This window comes from Hetaerina americana, unplaced genomic scaffold (genome assembly GCF_022747635.1).
Source record: "Hetaerina americana unplaced genomic scaffold, ioHetAmer1.1.p SCAF_1, whole genome shotgun sequence".
Classification (NCBI taxonomy): domain Eukaryota; kingdom Metazoa; phylum Arthropoda; class Insecta; order Odonata; family Calopterygidae; genus Hetaerina; species Hetaerina americana.
This window is the reverse complement of record NW_027286069.1, coordinates 120,675,085-120,702,179: the sequence shown is the minus strand read 5'-3', so window position 1 is coordinate 120,702,179 and position 27,095 is coordinate 120,675,085. Positions and strand designations below refer to the sequence as shown.

Here is a 27,095-nt window from a genome sequence, read left to right as displayed (position 1 = left end):
CACGTCAATTGAGTCAACAGTACCCTTTATTCTACAATGCACAAATATGCCCACACCTCCATTTTTATACGTGGTCCGGCAGAATGAGGGCACTAGGGAGTAATTTGAGAGTTAGATAACCTTTAGTTCTTCATTTTTTGACCAATTCTCAGTAATACATAAAACATCTGGTCCACACTCATTTATAGCCACTTCCAGCAGGTTCACTTTGTTCCTGAGGCACTGAATATTCACTTGCGCAATTTTTAAAGGCTGCCTAATTTTGCCTAACCCTTCAAGGTCAGGCGAGCCTTCAGAAAAAAATACCTACTGACTCAGACATGTTTCGGCCAAAAGTCGGGACTTTCCACAACATATTTTAAGTCTTCACCAACAGATACACAAAAAGAGGGGTAGGTGCCTCTAGATACCTTCAGCTGCTTGATCTCTAAGTACTCGCCAGGCATTTTGCTTGATACATACTTTTTAACTGTATTGATTGTTGCGTCTTCTTTGCATTGCCAAGTGTGTATGTGGACCATTCTCGGCAGCCCGACTAAATAGCTGTCAAAGTTTGACATCCCCACAATCGGCTTCAGCCGAGGTTTCCACTTATTTGGGACCATGGTGTAGCCCTCATCGTCTTCTTTTCTCATGCTGCATGTAGTTTTATGCGGTTCTACAGGTGGTGGCTGCAAACTTCCATTGCAAGCAATGGTAGAGTCTCCTTAGGAGCACGCTCTTTATTATCAATATTACTATTGGTAGCTATGACTTGAGAATAATTAAAACTTTCCATGTTACTTTTCTTCTCTTTCAAAGTTTATTCGGGATGTTGCGATCACTCACTTTCCACTGAACTAGTGATCCATGTTTTAACATCACCCGGTATTTCCCTCGGTTTCTCGTTCGTTTTCAGTGGACACATTTTAGCCCATATTGAAAAAATGATGTAATATCAAATGATAAATATAAAGGCATACTTAGATTACTGTCTTGAATTCATACTTCTGAACAGGAAAGCATAACAGAATAACATGTAAAAAAAGTACCATTTCCAATTGTCACCCGAGTAGTGGTTCCAGTTCATATATTATCATTTATATTTAATGATATTATTATCCATATGATTATTATCTTAAGAATCAAATACACTAACATAAGCATACCCTGGAGGTAGACAGATGAAAATTTTGGAGACTAAAGATATTAACATGGTTTACAAGAAACAAAGTAACACCTCTAATGAATTTTCCACTGATGGCATATCTTTTTAAAGCGCATTCAGTATGTAGCACATATTATGTTATATGCTGGCTATTATCTGATGCTTGGAATGAGGCTTAACTAATTAGCACATCAGTGTGAGTGGGGAAATATCATAAAAATTGGATTCAACAACAGAAATCCAAAAGCCACATTTTCACCATTTAAGACGAGTATTATAGAAATATTTAATAAATTATTGTGAATGGCACAATTTGGCATTCATTGTAAGTCAAACAGATCTGAAAGAAACCAAAGTTTTGCTGCAAGAGTCCTTTCTTGCTGTGAAATCTTGAGAGAGCCAACAATATTAATCACGAGGTAATAATTTGCTGTGAAGTGTGACTTAACCCATTAGGAAGACTCAATCGATCAAGTTCATGATATGCCTTCTTGCTCCTCTAAAAACTTGCTGCTTTCCACCACGGGAATTGGAGTTACCCAACCCAGCAGCCCGCGTCCGGGTGACATTCATTACGGCTCCATTCAAAGTAAATCCATAACGTTTGGATTGACATGTAGCACCATTCAGATGTTTTCTGCTCCCAAGCATGTTTTATTATAAATAATAAAGGCTGGTAAGCACATTTAAATATATTTTATACAAAATCTTCAATATTGATCTCAAAACATGAACAAGGATTAAGTAGTTCAAAATTTTTCACAACATTTGGGTGTAAAATACCAATTTTTCCTATTGCTTTCCCATCAGCAAATACTTGGGCACATCTTTTCGGGAAATACGATGGAGCTGAAAGAAAAAAGAATTAATAAGTGAATAACTTTGCCAGAATAGTACATCCACCGCCACGGCAACCAATGAACATGAAATCAAATGTAGTCTTGAAAGTATGTACTGTACATTGATGGAGTAATATACCTCTTACTGTTGAAATTGTTTTTTCATTCAAGAAATTTGATAATATTTTCCATTTTCAACCCAAAAATACTTTTTTTAAGTGATGAGATATTAGTATTTTACTTCACCCTTGCGATATGAGTCCTAAACTGATGTTATTTCCAATAATATGGGAAAAAGAAATGAGAAAGTGTCGAGATGAGTTTCCCGAAACAGGTACATTTTATTAGAGAGGAGCACGGTCAGACACACATGGTGCTTGGTCTCCTGTGCACTTCTATGTCAGTACTGATCACAAATTGAACCATGGAACTTTACATTACTCGGTGTTTCCTATCTCTTACAATGAATAATTAGTCTAATAACTAGTACCTGGAATATCTATTTGATGAAATGACCACTGACCGACACCTCTATTTTTAATGCATGTTAGCATTTTTTTTTTTAAGAAATAGCAGCAAGACTCATAATTCATTCCTGTAGTAAATTCTTGAGAGTTTGAATCAGTCATTCAAAACAGTAAACTTCTTAGCATCAGGTGTGACTTGGATAATAAACCTTTATTAAAGTTCAGCAGGGGAAGAAGAAAAATCCTACTTTCTGTTTGTAATTGCTCTGCCCATCCTAATATTGCAGAAGAGCTCAAATCTATTGGGCTATCAAACTCTTACCCATACTGCAACATGGATTGAGGCATAATGATAAAACAAAGCACACTTAAAAGAAAAAAAGAATCAACTAAATTTTACTACACATAATCAGTGTACATTTAATTGAAGAGATTAACTTGTTGGAAATAATTTCTTAATTTAATAAATTGTGTGAAGATATGACACAAGACACCATTGTATTTACGAAGCCGCTTTTCCGAATGATAATTCAATGCCTGAAGGAGAAAAATAACTACAGGTTTTCTGGAAGAATGGTTTGTTTCAGCATTTGTTATCACACAGCAGAGAATACAAGGCTTTAGTCAGCATGGAAGATGGCTCAGTTGGGGAATGAACACTACCGCAGGAGATAGCCTTGTGATAAATTAAGTTTGTAGTTCATTTGATGTATATAACCTGAGAAGAATGTTTTTGCAATTAAATATTTTATTCTAGCATTAACTGTAAGCAAGGGCAATTATTTTTTCATTTTACTGAGATATGAAAAACAATAAATGTAAAATATCAGCAGGCTATCACAGGCTCTCATCATGAACTTGATAATCTGCTCAAAGAGCATATTCCCAAATGAAACATTTCTATACCTCCAAGCATCTTCGATCGAACTCCAAAGCAGTTGGAGAGGCCAAGGCTTGACAATTATCAGCAATGGCAACAAAGTTGGAAGTGGTCCACCACCCCATGGAGCACGTGCTGTTTGCTATCAATAACATCCTTAAGAAGCAGACTGCTTATTTAGATATGGCACTGGTTTTTACATTTTAATATTTTGTTTCTTCCTTCATTAATAAGGTGATATTGGCTCATTAAACAAATAACACAATGTATTTTTCCACTGTTCTTTATATTGGTACTACTAGTTTCAATGCTTAGGCATCATCATCAGGTACAAATTAGTCAAGTTGTGGTCCATTTATAAACCATTTATAGTGGGGGCACGGGTGGGTGAGAGAGGGGGAAGGAGAGGGTTGCTAAGCTTCAGGAAAGGCAATTAGCAGAGTCCACAGTGTCATGGTGAGGGAAGGTTAGTTAGGTCTTCTTTGGTAAACATTGCCTGTTTACAATATACAATAAAACTGAAAAAGTATACATATGGAATGGTTGAATAATATATATAGTGATCGAACCATTTTAAGTGTACAGACTTTCGTAATGTATTCAGTATATCCCATTAAGACTCCCATAGAGGGAATTGCCTAAGGTCTTAAGGTTTGCAAATGTCAATGTTTAAGATACCATCTAATCCCAGTTACCTAATGCGTGATTTATCAAAGATACGAATGCATTTAAAATACAACACCAGCTATAAGCCCAAGATATTTACGACAAAACAGCAACGAAATTGGCCGAGAGACCTTACCTTCAATCCCTTTAAGGTAGTATCCCACTGCACTGTTGGCACTGAAACACCGGGGAATTTCCAGTGCAAGCATAATGCGATCCAACAGCCCATGAATTATTTCAAACCCCGAAGTTTTATCAGATATCACAGCACAAATTCTTCTCTCATTTCTTGCTCCAACCTCTGAAAGCACATTGGATGAAATCAATTGAAAAATGATACAGGGATTAAACATTTATAAGGAGATATTTTTCAGATGGTACCAGCCGATTTATCCAAAAGAATGACATCACTGATTTCAAACAGTTTCATTGGTAGAGGCATCTGTTTATTGGAAGCCATTGTTTTCAGGAGGCCAGGTATGAGCGTTGTCCGACCAACTTGGAATTCCATTGTCTTGGGGTTTGAAATGTGCACAGCAGGAACACAATCCAGTTGAACACCAAGCTTGGTAGAAACATCATCTCGGGAGCACTGAAAATAGTGAACATGATACAATCAAAAGGGTTGACTAAATATTCCCTTCTCCCCCTCGTTTTAATTCCCAAAACACAAGTTTAAAATTTTACTAAAATATACTTGGTACTTATTTTTATACATTTCATATAAAAACAAGTACCAGGTTGTAAAGGAACTTACTAACTGGCACTGGTAACAATCCAAAATACAATACAAATAATAACGATAATATTTGACTCTACCATAGTCCACTTTTTGGACAATGATTTTTCATTACATGAGTTAAGGCAAACCAAATCTTGTTGAGTGAGTGTTACGTATGACTATGCCCAGAAAATTACAAGATAATACCACTACATTCAAGAAGTATTTCAAGTACTCACCAAATCATATCATCATGGACACAAATGAGTGGTAGTAACACATCCTCTTAACATGAAAAACAAGGTATCTAAAAATATATTTTGCAACATATAGCCATGGTAAATGGGCTGATAAAATTATGGCAACATTTGCATTACTTGTAAGCTAAATGCAGGCTGATGGGGAATATGTTTTCTATTAGCCCATCAGTTCAAGAACTTACTCATTAAAAACGAATGGTTAAATTCACATGTAATGCAGGTGCCATTATATTAAAGACTTTTCCCAAGTAAAGTCTGGTCTTTCAACTACAGTGGAACCTCAATTAATGAGCACCTTGGATAGCAAGTAATTTGTATGATGAGCAAAAACATTGTGCCCAAGAATAACTTGCTTAGCAAGCAACATTTTGTATAATGAGTGACAAGGAGAGGGAGATTCCTAAAGTGATCACGCCAATTGTTTACGCTTGTGTTCAGGGCAAGTTCCACTAGTATTGTAGGGTCGATAATGATCGGACCTTTGTCCTCTTTTCTGTTCAGGGGTGTTATTGGTGACTTTTCATACACAGTTAATTGATACATAAAATAAAACAGTTTCCGGCATCACTTGGTGGAAAATCTTCATTTGAAATTGAAATTAAAAAACTTGGCTTTTCCACATAGAAAAATTTTTTATTTAATACCTAGGTTTCATTATGGCATAAAATCACCAGTGTGACCTGATGATGTTGTACCATAACAAAACCTAGGTAATAAATAAAAAATTTTTCTTCGTGGAAAGGCCAAGTTTTTTAATTTCAAATTTATTGATATCTTATGAATAGTTTTAAAAATGTCCCCAAAGAAAAAGCTGCAAGAAGACAATCAATAAAAATAACCATGAAAATGAAAAGTGAAATCATTGAAAAGCAGGAATGAGGTGTCCGCATAGCTGATTTAACGCCTACTTACAATACGTCCGCATCAACGATTTGCACTATCCTCCAGAATATGGAAAAAATTAAGGTGCTAGCTACTTCAAAGTGGGTGAAAAGAATATACAAGCAATGGTAACCTAATCTGAACAACGTTGAAAGGTTTCTTCCCAAATAGATAAACGATAAACAATGGCGAGGCGGACGCTATTAACAAGAACATGATTTGTGAGAAGGCAAAATTGATTTCTTCTAACTTTGTTAAGAAAATGCCAGAATCATCAAATGATAAAAAAGAAGTATTCAAGGGAAGCCTTTGGTGGTTCGAGAAGTTTAAGAGAGGAACAGCATTGTTAGTCGTGGTGAAGCAGCGACCTCTGACTCCAAGGCAGCAGAGACCTTTACCGGTGACATCAAGAAGCTTGTAAATTCTGAGGGTTAACTGCTGCAACAGGGTTTTAATTGTAAGGAGACAGCTTTCTTCTGGAAAAAGATGCCGAAGCGAACCTATATAACGGCAGAGGAGAAAGCACTGTCAGGCCACAAGCCAATGAAAGACTGTCTCATGCTGTTACTCTGCGCCAATGCGAGAGGCAATCAGAAAATTAAAACCATGTTTGTTTACCATTCAGGAACTCCACGAGCCATCAAGAAGGGCAAAGTCCTGAAGAGCAGGCTGAATGTGATGTGGAGGCCCAACAACAAGGCATGGACGACACGTGACCTTTTTACTGACTGGATCAATAAGTGTTTAGTCCTTCTGTGAAAAAGTATTTACTTGAGATGAATCTGCCACTCCATGTCCCGCTTGTTATGGACAATGCTCCCGCTCATCCTCATGGCCTATAAGTTGACCTCCTCAAAGAATTTAAATTCATCTAGATCCAGTTTCTTCCTCCCATCGCCACTCCACATTCCAAACTAATGACCAGCAGGTTATTTTTAACTTAAAGAAGCTCGACACTAAAGCTTTTTCCGAACATTGTTATGAGGTGAATGAAGGGACCAATCTCAATCTGACAGAGTTTTGGAAATATCATTGTAACATCATTTACTACCTTAAGATGATGGAAAAGGCATGGGAAGGGATTACCAAGAGAACTCTCATTTCAGCTTAGGAGAAGCTTTGGCCGAAGAGCTTTGAAGAGAAATTGACGTTGAGAGATTTGAGAGAGCAGATGTAGGGATTGTAGTCAACGAGGTTTTGTCAGTGGCAAAGTTTCTGGAACTGAAGGTGAATAACAATAATATTGATGAGTTGATGGAGGAGCACAGCTAGGAGTTTGACCACCAAAGAGCCTTATGGAGTTGCATTGTGTTTCACATGAAGAAGTTGTGGAGGAGGTCTGAGGAGGAGGCGAAAGCAAAGCAACCACTATCTAGTGCAACAGGAGAAAAGCTGAAGGCATGAGAAACTGTTGCTTCATACATCAAGAAGCATCATCTAAAAGGGCAGTTGATACGTGCACCATGGATTTATACGATGACAATACTGTCACATTTAAGCAAAGTTTTGAAGAGTCTGCAAAACAAATGTTTCTCAACAGTATTCTAGTACAAAAGAATTAGACATGTATCATAAATAATAAAACTAATTTTTTCCATTAGTTTTTCCCACAAATCTAATTCTTATTCCAGGTTGGTTCATTCCACGATAGAGGAAGAGATGAAGACTATACTTCTCTGTTGCATTGTATATTGAGAAGTATCACCTTGACAAGACTGGCAAATGCATGATAAAAATTTACGTGATGATAATGCTATGTCGTATTTTCAAAAAAATTTGTAGAGTCGATAAAAACAAGTGTTTCTCAAAGGGTTTCTGGTAAAAAGGAATTAAAAATGCATCATCCATAATGTCTGCATAATTTTCTTTGTATAAACTTTGCACAAAATTTATTATTTTCAGCATGGAATGCATTATTGTATTTTACATTACTTAATATGGAAAAAAATGATTCGCTAAGCGAGTCTGTTTTATGAGAAAGGTTGCAGAACAGATGTTGCTCGTGTTCAGAGGTTTCACTGTATAACTCAGTCCATTACACAATGATATTACAATTCCTGTCCTCAAAACAGGGTTCCACAAAGTATTTACAAGCACAACTTACCAACGAGAAAGTGAGAGCTTCAGTGAACCCAGCAAATGCAATTTCTTCCCGAAGCTGATCTGTCAACTTATTCAATGGTAACTGAAAGGCAATCAAAATATTTTAAATTTTCTTCATAAAATTAAAACATTTTAGCACATACAAATCTACTCATAGCAAACATGCGCTATATATTTCCATTTAATATTTCTTGCGCTTCCTTGACATTAAAATCAATGAAACTGTGGAAGTGCAGAGTATTTTTTTCTCATCTTCGAAGAGGGAACATGTGTCTTAGGGTTATCAGATGTAAAAACTGGCCACTTCTTGTTTGGCTGATTACAGTCTAGCTACCATAAAAATGTTTAGCTTATAAATCATTGCAAATTAAATAACTTAGTTTGATTAATATATTAATGATATATTCTTATACTTTTATACAAGATTCTGATAGTATTACAAAAGATATTATATCTCTATGCTACCAGGGTTGTCATTTTGGCTGGTATAAACATCCTAGTTCAGATTATAGTACTTTGCCCCGTTCATTGACACCACTCCCCAGCTGCGTTTATTTCTGCCCTGCCCTCTATGTACACATGTCACAACCAGCCTCATTTGGTCCCATGGGTTCCACATGTCATGCATTTATACAATGATCTCATCCAAGATTTCTTCCCATTATTTTAGCCAACTTTGAGAATTCTCCCGGCCCCCTAATTTTACCTCCATCTGCAAATCCTCCTGGACTGTCAGCGATTGCATTTGCTGTAAGAGTTATTACAGCATGCATAATTTATCAATAATCTTCATTATTGGAGTGACAAAGTGAGTCACAAGGGAAGAAACAAAATGGAGCCAGAAGATTTTAAATCCAGCTTTAACCTGTAAACTGAGGGTTTTCTTCATTTGCTAAATATGCTCCACAATGAAAAGAATTAAGCTTAGTAAAATTTGCAATTAACTTCCACCAATTCAGTGATTTTACCAAGTAATCCCAGAAATTTTCCATTTTATAGGTACTAAATAACAATAATATATCAATGAGTAAATGCATCCTCTCAGACAACAATAACCAGGCTAGATTTTTCCTCATGATAATATTACTGAGAAATTAAGAACTTATTTAACATTCTCACAGTGGGGGAAGACAAGGAATCATAGGTAGAAATCCAAAGGAACCAGTAAAATTAGAAGTGGAGTGTCTTAGTTGACAGTGGGATTTTGCAACTCTGATAGAGGGGAGGACATTCAGCAAATGAGGAAGTGGCAGGGAAAGCATAGGCATGTTGGATGGAATGAAGGGAGGAAGGTCACCGATGGAGAAGCGTTTACTGCAGTTTGAGATGATGGGGTTGCATTTTGCAAGGAGAGGCAAAGGAGTATATTGTTGTACCGTTGTACCAGCCTATACCCATCCAAAACCTAGCTTAACTGGACAAACACTAATAATGTTTGTGTACATGTATATTGAGAAAAAATGCAGAATTTTGAACTGCAATGATTGTTGTCTTCATAGGTCTCATTGTACTTGAACGCAAAATAATTTTCAAAATCTGCCCCATTGATTTCCTAAGCACTAAGTTTAGCAATGATTCATAGTGTAACAGGGTATAAGGGTTTTTCCTACAACCCTAAAACACACCATTTTGATATCAAAAGTGGATTGTCATAACCTGTGGTCATAGAAGCATTAATATAGTAACAAGATATTCTGAGCTCTTTCACCTGTTTTCCAAATCCGATGGTTTTTGGAACCTCCACCCTTAGGTTGGAATAGCCATAGCCTATGGCAACATCTTCATAAATATCAACAGCATGCAATACATCTGGACGTGTCGGGGGTATGGCAACATCCAAAATTGACGATTCACTGGAACTGACCGATGTCTTCAGACCCATTCGACTTAAGAAATGTGCTACATCTTGGGCAGTTCCACTGAAGACAAGAGAAAAAAATAATTACAGCAGAGTTGGCACAGTAGATTATACATCACCCTGTGTAACACTGGATTAATCTTGTAGGTGCAGAGCCTTTTTACATCAAACAAACATACTATGTGAGCACAGTGATACAAGCTCGTCTTAGGAACTCAAAATGAACTCTTTGCTATGAGAAAGTATCATTTTAGTGCTCAATAATAAAAATAAAACTTTAGTACTAATTGACCTTTATTATGGAAAATGGCACCTTCTGCAATTTCAGTGAGGAAATATTCTAATTCAAGTTATGTCGTTGATTCAAGTCAAGTTGTAGTTCATTTTTGTAAATGGGGCCAAATACATTCAATTTGTACCATAAACCATAGAGAATAAATTTAAAAAAAATTATTTACACCAAGAAATTTAACTTTTTACTTGGAAAAATTTGGTCAAGAAAACTATAAAAAAATCAATTTTGTATGCATTCTACAGGGTACGGCAACATAACTTCCTTTTTTCAAATGCAAAGCGCTTTCAAAAAAGGAAGTTATGTTGCCGCACCCTGTATAATTGCCAAGGCAATGCCACATTTATTGATTCCGATTCCCAACTTTTCCCAAAGATCACCCTGATGTTTTCCCTAATTTTTCCCAAAAGGGTTTGGAAACTGTTTGGACAATTTTTTGGATCATTGCTTCACAAGCCACTGTTATCACAGAAGTTGGCTCTACATAGAACTTTGGTTTTTGCCATGAGCAATGACTAATGACAAAAACAAATAGACCTCACTACTAAAACGGGCATCATTCCCAACTCCCATTTCATGTCACTACTTTTCACATCAAACTGTGGAACTTTGCAAACAATTTCAGACATACTCTGCACTTTTTCTAAAATTTTTGAGGAAATTGAGTGATATCTGATTTTCCTAACGGAGTGGCCACCTCTGGTGGGTTGAACCACAGGGAGAGTTAAACCAAACCTTACTATTCCATTCTAACCCTTAATAAGTGTGCAATTATTCATTGCACTACCTACATGTATGGCGGAGAAGGCACTAATGTGTGAAATCCTCGAGTGAAAGAAGATGACCTTGGCTCGCCTACACTGCTGATAAATGTTTGGCATAAGTCTTCCAAGTTTGAGTTTAGGAACTTTTCAACATATAAACCAGCTGTCAATCCCAATTAAGTACATATGCAAGGTAATGCCAGTAACTACAAATGTTTATCATGAAAAACACAATGAACCAAAAGATAGTAGAGGAAACTATGTTAAGTATTACTAGTTTCACTCATCATTTTCCAGAAGCTGACTTCTCCAATACCAAATTGGAAAACCCCCTGTAAACTGAAAACCCCCAAGATAACATCATCATAGCCGGGGATTTAAACCTTCCAGAAATAGGGTGGGGGGGCAAAACAGCGGGTGGCAGGCAGGCACAAGATCTGGTAAATCGCCTCATTAACGAAGAAGGGTTTACCCAGGTAGTAAATAAGCCCACTAGGGGAGAAAATACCCTCGATGTTTTTCTACTTAGACCTCCAAACCCTATCATTAGTGTAGATGTCTTTCCAGGAATAAGTGATCACGCAGCAGTGTGTGTTAAAATGGACTGGTATAGATCAACAAAAGGTATGGGGGATGAAAAGAAAATTTGGCAATATACCCGGGCAGATAGGGAAGGGTTCCAGGAATTTTTAAGGGGCAAGTTTCCTGAATGGGCAGCTAGTGGAGCGACCGTGGAGAAAATATGGGAAACATTCAAAGAAATAATTCTTGAAGGGCAAATGAAGTATGTTCCCATAAAAAATTTGAAACAGAACACGGATCCGGAGTACTACAACAAAACCATAAAAAAAACTAAAGATAGCAGTAAGAAAGGCACACAGATTAAAGAATGAAAGTACAGAAATGTCACACCATTACAGGACCTTGGTCCGGAACCTAAATAGGGAAAAGAAGGAGGCAAAGGAAAAATTTCTTATCAATGCAATTTCAAAAGACAACGCAACGAAATTTTATAGATACATGAGAACAAGGAAAGATAACAGGGAACGCGTGACTATATTAAAAACTAAGGAAAATGGTATTGTAACAGACACTGTAGAAATAGCAAATATGTTCAACTCCTGCTTTACGGATGTTTTTCGGGGAATAGAAAACAAAAAGGAAAATAAGGCTTGCCTAAATTGCTCAGAAACGACAGAGAACTTCATCAACATAACAGCACCAAATAGCCTACTGCCCTCGACAAACAGTATTATCTTGGAGGACTCATATTTTGTGAAAAAAATAAGGAGGATGAGGAAAAATAAGTCAGTGGGACCGGATAATATCTCAATTGACATTCTAAAACTGGGTGATACGGCAATAGCTTTGTACCTAAGTCATCTATTCAAAGTAACTTTAAATAATGATGCCTTGCCCGATGATTGGAAAAAAGCAAATATTACACCAATTTTCAAGAAAGGGGATAAAACAATAGCCAACAATTATAGACCAGTAAGCATAACCTCAGTTGTTTGCAAAATAATGGAAAAAAGAATCGCTGACTACATTCGGGAATGGTGGGCAAGAGATAGATGGCTATTCAAACACCAACATGGGTTTAGAACGGGATACTCGTGTGAAACGCAGCTTTTGGGTTTAAGTCAATACATCGGCGACGCAATAGACGAAGGAAAGGAAGTGGATGCAGTAATTGTTGATTTTTCGGCAGCTTTTGACCGAGTGCCTCACGATAAATTATTGTTAAAGTTGGATTCGTTACCATTGGACTTGAGGGTAAAACAATTGATAAAAAATTTTCTCAGAGGCAGAACTCAAAAAGTAAAATTAGGGGATACATTTTCAAATGAGGCAAGCGTATTAGCAGGAGTTCCACAAGGTAGTGTTCTTGGGCCATTACTCTTCCTAATTTACGTAAACGATCTACCAAACAACTTACATTCCCAAATAAGACTCTTTGCTGATGACTGCAATATATACAGACGGATAGAACATGTAAATGACCACGTAATATTACAAAATGATATCGATCGCCTTGGTGACTGGGTTACAAATAATAATATGGGCATTAATATAAGTAAAAGTAAGCATATTAAATTTTCAAATAAAAAGAATGCAGAAAAGGAAATTTACACTCTCTTCGGAGAAAGAATCCCATGTACTAGTCAATGCAAATATTTAGGCATTTATTTAACTAGGGATCTTGGGTGGGGAGTCCAAGTAGATAATTTGAAACGGAAGGCATTTAAAGTATTGCATTGGGTGATGAGAAATTTAAAAGGAAGTAGCGTAGCCACAAAAGAAAAAGCATATAAGGCACTGGTTATCCCTATCCTAGAATACTCCTCCATAGTATGGGATCCATATGAGGTGGGACATATTAAAAAGATAGAAAAAGTTCAAAGAAAGGCAGCAAGATATGTACTCGGAAGGTACAAAAGAACAGATAGTGTCACGGATATGTTAGATGTACTGAAATGGGAGAGTTTGAAAAATAGAAGAAAAAGGAGCAGGTTAGGCGCGATTCATAGAATAGTTAAAAAGGACGAAGCGTGGGAAGATTTATGGCAAGGGATAGAAAAGCCTAACTTTAAGGGAAAAAACGACCAGAGCCAAAAAATAAAAATAAGGACTCAAAAAACCAATAAGAAAAAATACTCTTTTTTAAATAGAACCATTATTGATTGGAACCAGCTGCCTGGAGGTTTGTTTGAGCCCTTTCCATCCAATTTTAGAAGTTTTAAGTTTAAATGTAAAGCAGCCACTGGGTAATAAACTTCACTGTAGTTTTGAAAATATTGTTTGTATGTGATGTGGACGGCATTTTGTATGTGATGTGGAAGTTTGTTTGTATGTGATATGGAAGTGTCATTATGTAAAAATATTTTGTCTCTTATCTGTTTTTATGTGTTCGTATGTAATTTTCGTTGTTAGTAGTTATCTTTGACCTAACCTGACCGTTGCCACCAGGAAATTTGCCTAATTGCAACGTAATTGTGTAAATAAAAATAAATAAAATTATTTATATGCAATCTTTGAGAGATACTTATTAGAGTTGGGATGACCAGCCACGAACTGCTCAATTGAATGAGTCACTCAAGTAAGTGCGATGACTGGAGTCAGTAGGAATGGGATCAACGAGTCTTTGGTGAATGTTTGGCAATCGAAAATCCTTGGGACTGTTGACTCCAAGCACTCATGGCACTCACTCAGACTGAGTTTTAATAATGCGTGAGAATAAATGCAAACGACTGACAGCTTCAATGAATCAAAAGAAATGAATCCTTCCATTTCCAACGTGTCCGAGTGATTCGACGGGAGTCCGAAGTCACTCACTCCCAGAAAGTCAGCAGCAAATAGCATTTGGCATTTACTAACGAATTCCAAGAAACTGCAGGAGATACTGAAATGGTAACATTCAACGGAGTCATCCACTAAGTGTGCATTACAATGCAACAATTTCAGAGCTTTAAAATCATTCGCCTTGACATGAAGTGAGTTTTAAGTATTTTGTTCATTACTAGTTGAATGATGTGATGAATTTTTGCTATGACTTTCATCTTACATTGTTGGTTTGAATAATTAAAATCTTTAATATTGCTGGAATAAAACAGCTCATTGCATTGGATTAGCAGATATCCAAAGTACAATACATACTGTATACATGATACAGATATAATACAATATTATAATTATAATATTGGGTTAGCTGGTATCTATGATATTCGTCAATAAATATAATTTAAAAGAAATTGAAAAAGATACCGGAAACATAAACACATGGAAATATCCATAATATGAAGTAGATTGCTCGGCAACAATAATTTTTATTTGTATGCCGCCCTTCAAAAATACATGCACATCAAAAGATAAAGGCTACAAAATGGTAAAAACATTGCTAAAATATTGACATAGTCTGGGAGAATACAGTGCAACCAATTGTTCTTCAACAATACCATTACAGAAAAATGACATTTTCTGTGGAAAATGTTTAAGATTTTTAACAATACTTTCACTAATGTCTCAGAATGGCAATGAAAGCATCATATTAAGTTTAATAATCATACAAAATCATGTAACTTTGGTATATGCATAATAAATCACATATTAATCCTTAGTATTATGACTGTTTTGATTGAGAACGTGGAAAACATTCATACTTTGTTATTACAAATATTACAGTCAGGTTATACATTAACGTTATTTTAACTGTTACCTAGCATGGTGAATTTCCCTACTATAATGTCAGATTGTAAATGACAAAGAGAAACCCCTAATGTGCCAAAAACTAGGTCATTATTTTAGTCAAATTAACTGCTTAAGTTTAGTTGGATTATTCGCTTGGAGTATTCTTTTCCCATTTTATGTTTCCTCAACATAAACACCCAATAACTTCGAGGACTAATTGGCAATGGCATTTATTGTTTTTGATCCAGTTCATAATTGTTGTCAATAATTTGATGAAGTGGTTAAAGATTGATTCTGCCTTTTTCATCTGGGAAGAATGGTATAGAAACATTGAAATTCTGTTAAAGATCAGCTGTTATTCTTAATTAATGGATTCCCAAAAAATAGAATTTTCCTAAGCCCTCTTAAATCAGGCAAAATAGTGCCAATATACAAAGACAAAAATTGCAAAATGGCGATGAATTCTTATAGATCAATATCCCTGTTGAACCAGTTGCGGAAAATATTTGACATAGTTTTTTATCATCGTCTAGTATCATTTCTTGAAACATATAACCTATTATCCACATCTCAACATGGATTTAGAAAAACAAGGTCCACTACAACAGCCACATATCGCATGGTGAATCAAATACTTTCAGGAATGGATAATAGAACTGACTCTTCAGGGTTATTTTTTGATTTCATTAAAGTTTTTGACTTGGTCAATCATCAGTTTCTCTTCTATAAACTGAAGTGCTATGGTATATGAGGCACACCCTACAAATGGATTGAATCATATCTAAGTGAAAGGCATCAGTATGTTTAGCTCTCAAGAAATGGCTCCCAATTTGTTTCTCCTGGTAGAGAAGTGACACGGGATGTTCCCCAGGGTTCTGTACTTGGTCCTATTTTATTTTTAATTTATATCAATGATCTCCCAGACAAGCTTAAGTTCATTAAGGGGATAGACCCAATACTGTATGCTGATGATACAAATATCATTGTGTCAGCCTCCTCAGTAGACAGTTTGACAGAAAGAGCAGCTGTAGTTGCTCAGATTTTCAATGAATGGTGTCTTCTTAACTTCCTAAAACCCAATTTAAATAAGTCCTGCCTGATTTATTTCACTAATAAAATTCAGTAGATGTAGAAGGTGTAAGCATTCCCCAAAATTCCAGTACCCAATTCCTGAGAGTAATCCTGCATAGAAACATGTCTTGGGAGGAACACATTTTCAAATTAAGCTCCCTATGCTTCCTCATTAGAAATATTAGATATTCTGTAAATTTAGAGGTTGCTGGCCATCCGTTTACTACGGTGAATTTTATTCTAGTATTACTTTTAGTATCCTCTTCTGGGGTTCCTCTCCCCATGTGGGCATAAGCTTCAAAATCCAAAAGAGGATTATACGTATTATGAGCAATGCTCCTTGCGATGCACCATGGAAACCTCTCTTCAAAAGACTCGGTTTATTACCAGTACCTTGCATATATATATTTAATGTCATCTTGCGTGCAAAGCGTAATATTTCTCATTACAAGTCCAACCACAATTACCATAGTCACTATACAAGGACCCGCAATGACCTGCACCAAGCATATGTCAGAACACACAATACAGCTCATGAGCACAAAACAATGGGCTTAAGGTTATTCAATAAACCAGCCCATGAAATCAAATATGAAACAAAAGTACCTGTTTTCAAGACAAAGCTGTTTAACCTATTAAAAAATAATGTTCTATTCTGTAAATGAATACCTGGAATTGTCGCTACACATCATTTCCGGCTTAACCAATTAATATGTAATTATAACTACTGTATTGGTATGTATGCATTAATATACATTGCATTTCTTCAAAAATTGTGAAATTTATACCTGACGTGTCCTATATTTGCATATGTATGAGTATGCAACTAATCTCCAGATAAATAAATGCATTATTATTATTACATCAATCCAACTATCCATCAACCCTATCTACATCTATACCCTGAGAGCCACCAAAAAGGTGTGTGGCAGGGGGTAACCCTATAAGTATGTATGCTTCAACAATTGCCACTCATCCAATACTAAATGGTCTATCCCCTTTCCAGTCCCTGTCCATGATCACTGTACTTGCAATAAAACCCTCCTAACAAAAAACCATCAGTAATTTAAACAAAGCCCTAAAAAATGCAGATACCTCCATGGCCTACTGCCAATATTTCTCCAGTCCCAATACAAATAGTTTTGATAGTTGAAATTTATTCACCATTTGATTTCCCAGGTCCCAAAGAATTTGACAATGGCCAAATGAACTCAATCCTCTCCAGAAAAGCTCTAATCTTAAAATAATCACCCTTTATCTTATTAAAATCTCTCACAAACTTGAAGAACATTCTTAAAAAGAAATGCTGCCCCTAATATATGTATGCCCCTCACCTATTACCGTTTCCCGTTGATCTCCCAGGATTCAAGGGCTGCCTCCCGTTCTTCACCCAAGATTCATTCCCAACCTGCATGGACCTCAAAAATGCAATATTTCACCCAACATGCAACTTCTGCCCAACACAACCACCGGGGCTGAACGTGGCTCACTAAACAATTGTCACAATATGTCTCCACAAATTCTCAACATAGTCACCTCCTCTCACACACCACTGTACTTCACCCCTTTCATTGCCCCCTCTTCCACATGTTCCCCATCCCTGCACCCACCTAGAGCACACTGTCTCTCCCCTCCGACACATTTTAACACTAGAGAGCATGCCGTAATATTTCACAGTGAATTTTTTTGAGACAGGTTTTGAAAGATCAAATCTTTCTCCACACACCAAGAAAATGAGACAATGGGATCAGCTGGCCATAAGCAAATTTGCCCTGAATATTAGAAAATTATATATTTTTTAAGATTTAACTTGCCAATCTTCCATTAATTACCAATTAACTCTTGAGTCTAAGTCAGACTAGCATAATTTATTTTTTGATGCTTGTTATGAATAGACTTGTAGAATTGAGATTAGATGAATACTCTTATGATCAATTATCCACATACTTTATCAGATATGGCTACATTTATTTACAAAAAAGAGAATTATAGCTAGTACCAGTATATGAGGTGCGATAAAAAAATAATGGGAATTCTTAAATTTTGCAATCAATTTCTTTGAAACTGAATTCATCTTTTTTGCCACCAATACCATTAAGCCACAAGGCCGCTCAGTTGATATGGAATATTACCTTTGAAGATCTACATAATTTGTGAGCCAATTAAATACTGACCAGATCCTTAGAAAGATGGGCTAAATATATTAAAATAGATGTTCATGAACTTGCACAAGCGGAACAGTCCACAAATCTTAGAAATGATATGGACCAGAATAGTCAAAGTAGTCGATTCATGGGAAAAAGAATGACATTAGGCAAAGAAGCTTTCACAAGGAGAAGGAAAAACGTTAACAGAGTCATTGAGTAAGGATGTCATCGTCATTGAAGCAAAATGATAGGCATAGATTGGAGGCAAACATGGTTGTGGAGATGGACGGTAAAGGTGAAGTGGACGGAAAGGAGAATCAACAAAGAAGGTCTAGCCATGGCATGGCGGGGTATGAGAGAGGGTTGCTGGGAGAAATACAAAGGAGGCAGGAAAAGCGGATACAGAGCATTTTGTTTGGCGATGGGATGTTGAAAACTAAGACAGGGGGGAGAATGTTATTCAAGGGAGATAGGGGTAGGAAAAGAAAGGCATGTTGGATGGAATGAGGGGTGAAGGAAGTATGCAGCATTGAAGAGGGATTTATCGTATCCTCAGATGACAGGGTGTGTTTTGTTAGGTGAGGCAAGCGAATGCAGTAATCTACCGTAGTGTAGGTGGTGTCCAGCCAAAACCTTTACTGGTAGAATAGCAAATATTAATAATCCTGGGGAAAATAACTGGTGTATTTGCACCACAACAAATCACTTCACTTCTAATACATGAATATTTAGTAAAAACCAACACCATCATGATACCATAGCCTTTGTATTCACACACATTATCCTAACAAGATTCCCACTTTTTATTCTTCTGAAGATGAAAAAGACACTGAAAGCAAATGTTAAGTAATAATTGAGGAAATAAAGACAAAATAGCAGAGTGAGCTGAGCGCCATACTGAAGAGAGGAAGACAATATAAACGTGTATTGCTAAATGTAACATTTTCAAAAAATATTTAAATTCCCATTATTTATTGATCACACCTTGTACGTAATTGAAAAATCTGAATTCAACATACCATGATCCAACATAGGAAACAATATCACTCATCTTCAGAGACTGAGTATTGTACTTCAGGATTGGAAACAGCTCTGTTTCACCTTGAGCACTCACAACTTCCACTTGCTCAACTTCATACTTTTTGGAGCTATACTGACTGAATAAGCATGATAATATGTTGACGATGATCATTGCCTACAAAAAAAAACAACAAAGAAACAAACAACAACAAAGTTCCCATGAAGCTGATTAAACCTTCAAGTACTAGAGTTAAACATGAACTTGATTTATGTTTAAAATGCACAGAATTTTCTCATGACATAAAAATTATGGATAGAGATTTAAGAGGCATCAAAATAGGGCCCACTTCAATTTTTATCTATCAAGAGGGAAATGATTTCAGCAAGTAATGTCCATTCCCTTGCTGATGATCACAAACCTGCCTGTATTTCATTAATGGCATCATTTCTTGAAACTCATTTTCTTGAATACAGTACCAGTAGTACAGGGCGTGGCAACATAACTTACTTTTTTGAAATGCGCACCAATCAGACCGTAGAGGTTGTAGCCAGGAAAGAGGGGTCTCATTTGACGGCTGCCTCATTTCTATAGTTTTCCCCCCATCCCGGTCAATTGCCATTATGCCTTGGAACAGTGAAAGGCAAGCGTTTGCCATCAAGGCCTACTTTTTGAACAGATGTTCCGTGATTGCAACCCGTCGGGCCTTCCAAAATCACTTCAATGTTGGGCCCTCTCTCAGAGCGGAAATCAATTGTTACATGGGTCGCCATAGTGACAGGGGTATCGCACTTGTGGTTCAGATGAACCGCAAGTGAGACAAGACGAAGAACTGGAGTCCCTCGGCCCATCAGATCACCTAAGAACATTGAAGCAGTGAGAGCTGCCACCTTGCAATAATCCCCTTGGCATTCTGCGCACAAACAGCCCTTCAGGACTTTCTGATCGTTCAGTGAAGTCTTCACGATGACCTTCATTACCATCCTTATAGGTGGGTGATTGTGCAGGAACTCTCCGAACATGACTTCAATTCTCGAGGGAACGCATGTAAGGCTGGCTCTCCTTGAAAATATTCCCGAGGACCCAATTGTGTTTTTAGTGATGAAGCCCATTTTAATGTGGGTGGATACGTGAACTAACAGAACATGCACTAGTGGAATGACACTAATCCCAGAGAATTGCATCAAATGCCTTTGCAATCACCTAAAGTCACGGTGAGGTGTGCAATTTCCTCAGTTGGTATCGTTAGCCCCTGGTTTTTTGAAGAAAATGAGGTCACAGTGACAGTGAATTCAGACCAGTACGTAAGCATGTTGGCGGAATTTTTTTCCCACGACTTGATGAACTGGACTTGGGGGACATTAGGTTCCAACAGGATGGAGCGAAGGCTCACACTTCGAGGCCATCGTTGGCTGCATTGAGGGAACACCTCATCTCAACAAGGGGCGATTTGGAGGGGCCAACCCACTCTCCTGACTTGGCCCCTTGTGATTTTTTTTGTGGGGTATTTTGAAATCCTGCACTTATGTCGAGCGTCCAAGGACCCTAAAAGGCATGAAGGGCAACATCCGGGGAGCAATTGTCGACATACCTGCTGCTATGCTGGTAAGAGTCATGACAAAAGCCAGAAATCAGCTTATTCAGCATATGGACAATGGAGGGCGTCACCTACCAGACATGATTTACAAAACTGTGTAAAACAAAACTTTAAGTATGTGCCTACATTAAAAAAAAAATAATAAAAAGATTGATTCATTAAATGGGTTTTATTGCACGTTGAAAAAAAGGAAGTTATGTTGCCGCATCCTGAATTATCCTCTTTTTCATTGAGAGTAATTCTTGAGTGCATTTACTTCTAAAAAATAATTTTTGAAAATTATGCAAATACATGCATGCATATTACATGATACAACGTATATTAATACATAGTATGTTGTTGATTAATCATGATACGTAAGGGTACTGGTAGATAATTGATGGGAAATGAACAGATGCAAATAAAATTCTCTAAATAAATGAAGTATGCATAATTGAAATATAGGGATCCGTTAATCCCTACTGGGTCTGGGCTCGAATCCCAGTTAAGGCAGATGATTTTTACGCTGTGAAATTCTCCCATTTAATAATTGAGACCAGGGTACAGCCACTTATTATTTTATACATTTGATGGAAATTTACTTAAGTTAAACCTTAGCCTCACATGCATGTTAGATATGCTAACTTCCCAGGCAGCTTAACTTTTATTTTGTGATCATCCAAACTTTGGAAAGTATGCGTGGGTTGTTCAATGATTCCTTAGAAAATCCAAGCTATACACATCAAATGGTTTTAAATTCAAAGTGTGTGAAACAACACACTTTTGTTTAATTAGAAAAATTATTTTAAACATAAGTTTTGTCTGGTGATTAAGCATATTGATGTGTTAGAATAATTACTTCAGAGCAGTATAAAATACTTCAGTATAATGATGACAAATCTGAAGTTGGGCTTACATACTAAGCAGAACACACTATTTCACGGATACAAAATGGTGGTCTGAAAATTTTCCGACCTCACAAAATTTTAGAAAAAATGCCCCTTTGTATCTTTGCTAGGTTGGAAACTTTTCAGACCACTCTCATATTAAATGAAATTCCCACAGATTATTTAAAAAGTATCTCATGCTACACATTCATGTAGAAAACCCCTGAATTGAAATAGAATGAGAGCTTACCTTGGTCTTACAAAGTGCTGTACACTCAACAAACACATTCTTGGTGTTCAGGGTAATCTTGGAATGATTTCCATTGATGAGAGGCGGAAGAGACAGCACAACTCCATTTTTGTCTTTGATTATGGGATAGTGGGTAAGGTCTTTCAAAAGGGCCACATACTGCTTCAATTGCGCATGGTGCTGCAAGAATTGAAGAGTAATTAATTTCCTTGCTCACCAAGATACTCAACACATCTTAAATTAAATGTACTTTAATTCATATAATTCTCATGCATTATGTCCATAAAACACACAGCAGGGTAGCTGTGAGGAATTCATTATAAAATTCTCTCACAGGATATAGCTACTAGGCTGACTTTCATGACTAATAACTACAAACTAAATTATCCATTAATGGAATGCAAAATCAAAAAAATGCAGATTATATTTCTAAAGAAAGCAAATTCAAAATACTTAATTTAACAGCTCATGATAAGCAAAAAACAAAGACACTTAACTGCTGTTTTGCAGATTATTTACTGTCAATATCCTTCCTCGGGGGTTAGTGGAGTATGTGTGATGCCCACAGCCAACGCATGGCTCAAACTCATCATTTCCATACATCCCATCGTGACGGTGGCCAGTCTAGTACAATTTTGGGACATGGAGGGGAAATATATGTGCCAGATATGGCAGAAATGCCACTACCTTTCTTCATTAGGTTCCTCTTCAAATTGGAGTTGTGTTCATAAGCTAGCTTAGCCATTGCAGATAAACCATTGGTGTTGGAAATTCCAAAATCAAACTAATAATGCTCAGAAGTTTACACTGACATGAAATATTTGTGTCAAAAACCCTTTGAAATTTTTCATTGACATTTGTATGAATCTCGAGCTGCCCGCTTTCTCCCAAGATGAGCGAAGGAGTTTATGGCCATACATCCAAGACTAATCTCCAACACAGGATCTGCTGGACACTACCAACAACGATCCTTAGTTTCTGAGCATTATAATACCTGGATGACCCAGCATCATCTCTCTGAAGTAGTTAGAGGAACCCAAAATTACCCACTCCTACGGTGCTTCAATGGTCTTAATTGGAAGCATCATAAAATAGAAGAGAAACCTTCAACATTAATTGACTGTTTTCCTTCAAACTCATCTGCTAATCATAAATATTGCAAGCATGTTTCGGAATTCCTTAATAATGAAATAATTTTATCATTCACAAGAGTTTAAATAATCATTAATGCCACCATTTTTTAATTAATACATGCTTGGTATTTATGATAATTAAAGAAATCAGTCAGGAGAAGAGCAGATTGTTTCCTTGTTTGTTTTCCTTTCCATCCAGTTCACCTTCTCTACACACGCATCCTCAAAACCTCCAGTCTATGCCATCGATTACCTCGTCCTTCTTAAACTCCTTGACCTAACGCAATTCTCCTTACTTCTCTCACCATCTATCCTATTGTAAATTTTAACTAATCCTTTATCTGAAAAATCTCATACTTTTGTTTGTTTACCTTGAGTCTCTACCGGCGAATCACTTTTTGTTTGGCTCCTACCCTTCAACTTCACTGGCAATGGTAACCCTATCAGGAGTAATTACAATTGCTCCAGCCGGTAACAGTCTGGGAAGGGGGAGGATCATCAGATTGCAGGAGAGCCTTCCACCATGCCAACAACGTTGCAGACAATGGCGATGAAAAAGTAGTTTTATCAATACTAATGCCAGCAATGATAGAACATACCAGCACTCTGCATGAATGCTAACTGTGACAGGAATCGATAAATAAATGTGTTTTCAGAACCCAAGTCTGAGAGTGCAAACATCTCAATATACCTTTATTTAAATTATACAAATTAAATCAAATTATTTAAAAATATACAGTAAATAATAAGCAAAAGCCAAATGATCCTTTGACAGGGAAGTTGAGTAATGATGTTATGGAAAGACTAGTTAAAACCTTGAAAGGTGGGTGTAAGGAAGCTGGGTGTGGTGGAGGAGGAGGAAAGAGGATTGTGGGAGGAGTCATAAGGAGAAGGGAATGTTGGATGAAGGGCGTATTGATTGGCAGTGAGATGTGAAAGACTGTAATAGAGGGGAGAATGTTGGGCATGCACAGGAATAGGATGGGGATATTGGATGAAATTAAGGGAGGAAGGAAGTACAAAGAGATGAAGAGGGGGTGTGTTGTAGAGCAGGATGTTGGGTTGCGTTTTGTTAGAAGAGACAAGGGAAATATTTGGTGGTTGGGTCCATCCAAAACCTACATTAACCAGTAGATTTCCTGGTTAATGTAGGTTTGGGATGGACCCAACCACCAAATATTTCTCCTTTGCCTTTCTCTTTCTTATTTCTTTTCTTAATTAATCCTTTTCTATAGCATACTTTGGCATAGGGGTATTTGATTTACTTTACATTACCGAATAAAATTCCATTATTTCTGGTCCCACCATTTCCTTCTCTTGGTTTAATGGGCAGAAACGAATATCTTTCGGAAGCTGGGCATCATAATAGAATGGAGGGCTCAAGGTGTCAAGGTCATGTGCCCCAATTGCCACCAATGACCTCTTCTTCCCCACACTGGCACTAAGCTTTTCTTGAAGGTCAATGAAGCTATCATAGTTACTTGGGGTGAAAGTGACATTACGAAACACCACTCCAACAATATGAGGTCTTACTTCTTGTACCTGAAAAAGAGAACATCCTTAGAGTCAAAACACTCAATTACACTGGGCTTGTTATGTATTCAATGAGAGAGTAAATCAATCAACATAATCGGACACTGCATACAGCAGTGTTACTTTTTAAGGTGAATTTTAATTTTAGCTGGCTACAGTTGTAAATTGGTGAGTATAGTATATGTGGCTCAACATTTATAAATTGGATGGAAAACATAAACCTTTTTAAAAAATCCTTTGGCCTGCTCTTCCACATCAAATCCCTATTGTAAGGAAATTAAAGATGCAATTTGTGATTAAATTTTTTTTTTAATTTACAACCAAGGAAAAGTGGCATAGTGGAGTTCGTAGTGTGGGCTCAACATTCCCAACCACACACACCTGGGTACACAATAACTATAATAAAATAAGGCAAATAAATGATACAATTAGCATAAGTAAAAGAGAGAATAACTTGCATTTTCCTCAGGAGCTCTAGAGCAATGGAAGTAACACTTTTTACCCTTGGTAGAAAGGAAGATAAAAGGAAAAAGCAAGAAAATTAACAGTGTTGTCGATGATACTGATGATATGACACATCGGACAAACATTCATCAATGGATTAAGCATGGACAATTTTGAACATTGACGTATATCACTCCCCACAAGGTTGGGTAGATATGCTTTGGATGCTCACTCTTTGGAACTTTTGACTTATGAGGGTAAAAGAAACTTAACACTTCTACAATAAAGATTTAATATTTCACGACCATGGTTTGCTGTGCATCACTATCAGGTGATGATGTGCAGCTTTTGATTTAACAATAAAATGAACAATGAGTAATAAAAAGATCTTGGCCAAGAAACAGCACTGCTTCCCACAGCTGAATTGTGATTCAATCAAGAGTTAAAAATTCAACAGGTTGGGATTTTAAAACCAGTAAATGCTGGTTTGAGAAATTGCTGAATTTTTCAAACCACCATTGGAGGGTGAAGGAAAGTTGTCAGATGTGGAGAAGGTGCTGGCGCTGACAAAGAGACTACAGAAAATTGTGTGAGGGAACAGAGGCACAAACTTTATACGATGCCGTAAGCTAATAATAAAGCCTGGATAAGCAGGCTATATAAGAGAGTCACTGTTGTATAATGTGAATTTTTTACTTTTTCCAAAATTTGGGACTGAATTGATAGTCCATTGGATAAATACTGTGTTTTGAAGAACAGACTTTTTGAAATATGAATTGCTGACAAGAACGAACTATTTTCTCAAGTCAAGGTAAATACCCTACCCATTTAATAAGTAGGGATGACATGGATTCCAGGCGAGAGAATTAGGAGGGTGAAAGAAATAATGAAACCCAAAACATATACCTATTACTGTTGTTTGGGGGCGAACTGTTAGTTCAATTTATTATTTTCCTACATTTCACATCCTTGCAGCGAAGAAGAACTTGGTGCACACATATGACATTGAAAATTACTGCAATGATGGCGGGATTACTGCTCTCACCTTTTCCTGTACCAAAAGCTGAATTTTTCTCGGAGGCCCAATACTTTTAAATATAGGCAACGGTTCACTGAAAGACGAGAAAAATGGGATATAGTTACCATTGCTTATGTCAATTTATTCGCTTAAAACTTGGGTTTTTCGTGAGCAGATAGAGGAAGTAATGAGGGATCTCATTATCTACAGATACAATATTCTAGAGACAACAGGAATTTGATTATATCTAAAGAGTTTTTGACTTCAGCACGCAGTTGCCAGGAGATTTTTAGGTTACAGAGACACCTTAATAGATACTATCATATAAAACTTAGCCGTTTCACAAATCTCACTTACATATCGAGGTATGATCTGAGGGAGTAAGCAATTCCCTCTATGCTTAGTAGGTCTGGTCTATTGGCAGGGACTTCCAAAACGTACTTTGTCTCGGTGGGTGATGAAATCGTCAATTCATCCCCACAAAACTACAACACAAATGTAACTGTTAGCATTTTTTCCATCATGTGATTATTAAAAAAATACTTAAATACATACTAGTTCTACTTCCAGGCCAAAATCAAAGCACAGTTGAATAAATTCTTCATCATCTGTGAAGGAAAGCAATTTCAAGTATTCATGACTGCCATACTTAGGAAAAAATAACACTGTCATTAACTTAATAAGTGAACTTACCGAAAGTTTTACCAATCTTATCAAATAATTTTTCTTTAGACAACACTACGTTAGGCATCTTTATCCGTCAGTTTACACGCTGCACCTACCCTTCAGAAGGCCTGCTGAACTGTTGCAATAGTCTTAACGCCCAATACCACGTAACCTGAGAACTACTTTTCTATCATAGAGAAAAATCACAATTTTTAATCTTTAAAAAATGTTATTGACCAAACTCATCCCCTTGATCTCGTGGCTACAACTACCTTACATACACGC

The 27,095-nt window shown here is 36.8% G+C and overlaps 1 protein-coding gene across 1 annotated transcript; it reads right to left on the bottom strand.

Moving 5' to 3' along the window:
• Window positions 1-27,085, bottom strand: beta-PheRS (phenylalanine--tRNA ligase beta subunit). Its single transcript, XM_071595015.1, has 12 exons — window positions 26,838-27,085; window positions 26,700-26,752; window positions 26,502-26,629; window positions 26,172-26,238; window positions 24,425-24,691; window positions 22,017-22,196; window positions 19,305-19,480; window positions 9,674-9,884; window positions 7,967-8,047; window positions 4,381-4,591; window positions 4,136-4,300; window positions 1-1,996 (listed from the first exon to the last, which is right to left on the bottom strand). The coding sequence occupies exons 1-12, from the start codon at window positions 26,893-26,895 to the stop codon at window positions 1,845-1,847; spliced, it is 1,749 nt and encodes a 582-aa protein (XP_071451116.1). The 5' UTR covers window positions 26,896-27,085; the 3' UTR covers window positions 1-1,844.
• Between the last annotated feature and the right edge of the window lie 10 nt (window positions 27,086-27,095).

What these genes read in the sequence shown, in the direction of transcription:
- beta-PheRS (XM_071595015.1), bottom strand. Translation starts at nt 26,895, where the DNA reads ATGCCTAACGTAGTGTTGTCTAAAGAAAAATTATTTGATAAGATTGGT. An exon ending in TAAGATTGGTAAAACTTTCG is followed by an intron (nt 26,753 to 26,837) that starts GTAAGTTCACTT and finishes TTTCCTTCACAG; the next exon opens with ATGATGAAGAATTTATTCAA. An exon ending in TTGGCCTGGAAGTAGAACTA is followed by an intron (nt 26,630 to 26,699) that starts GTATGTATTTAA and finishes TTTGTGTTGTAG; the next exon opens with TTTTGTGGGGATGAATTGAC.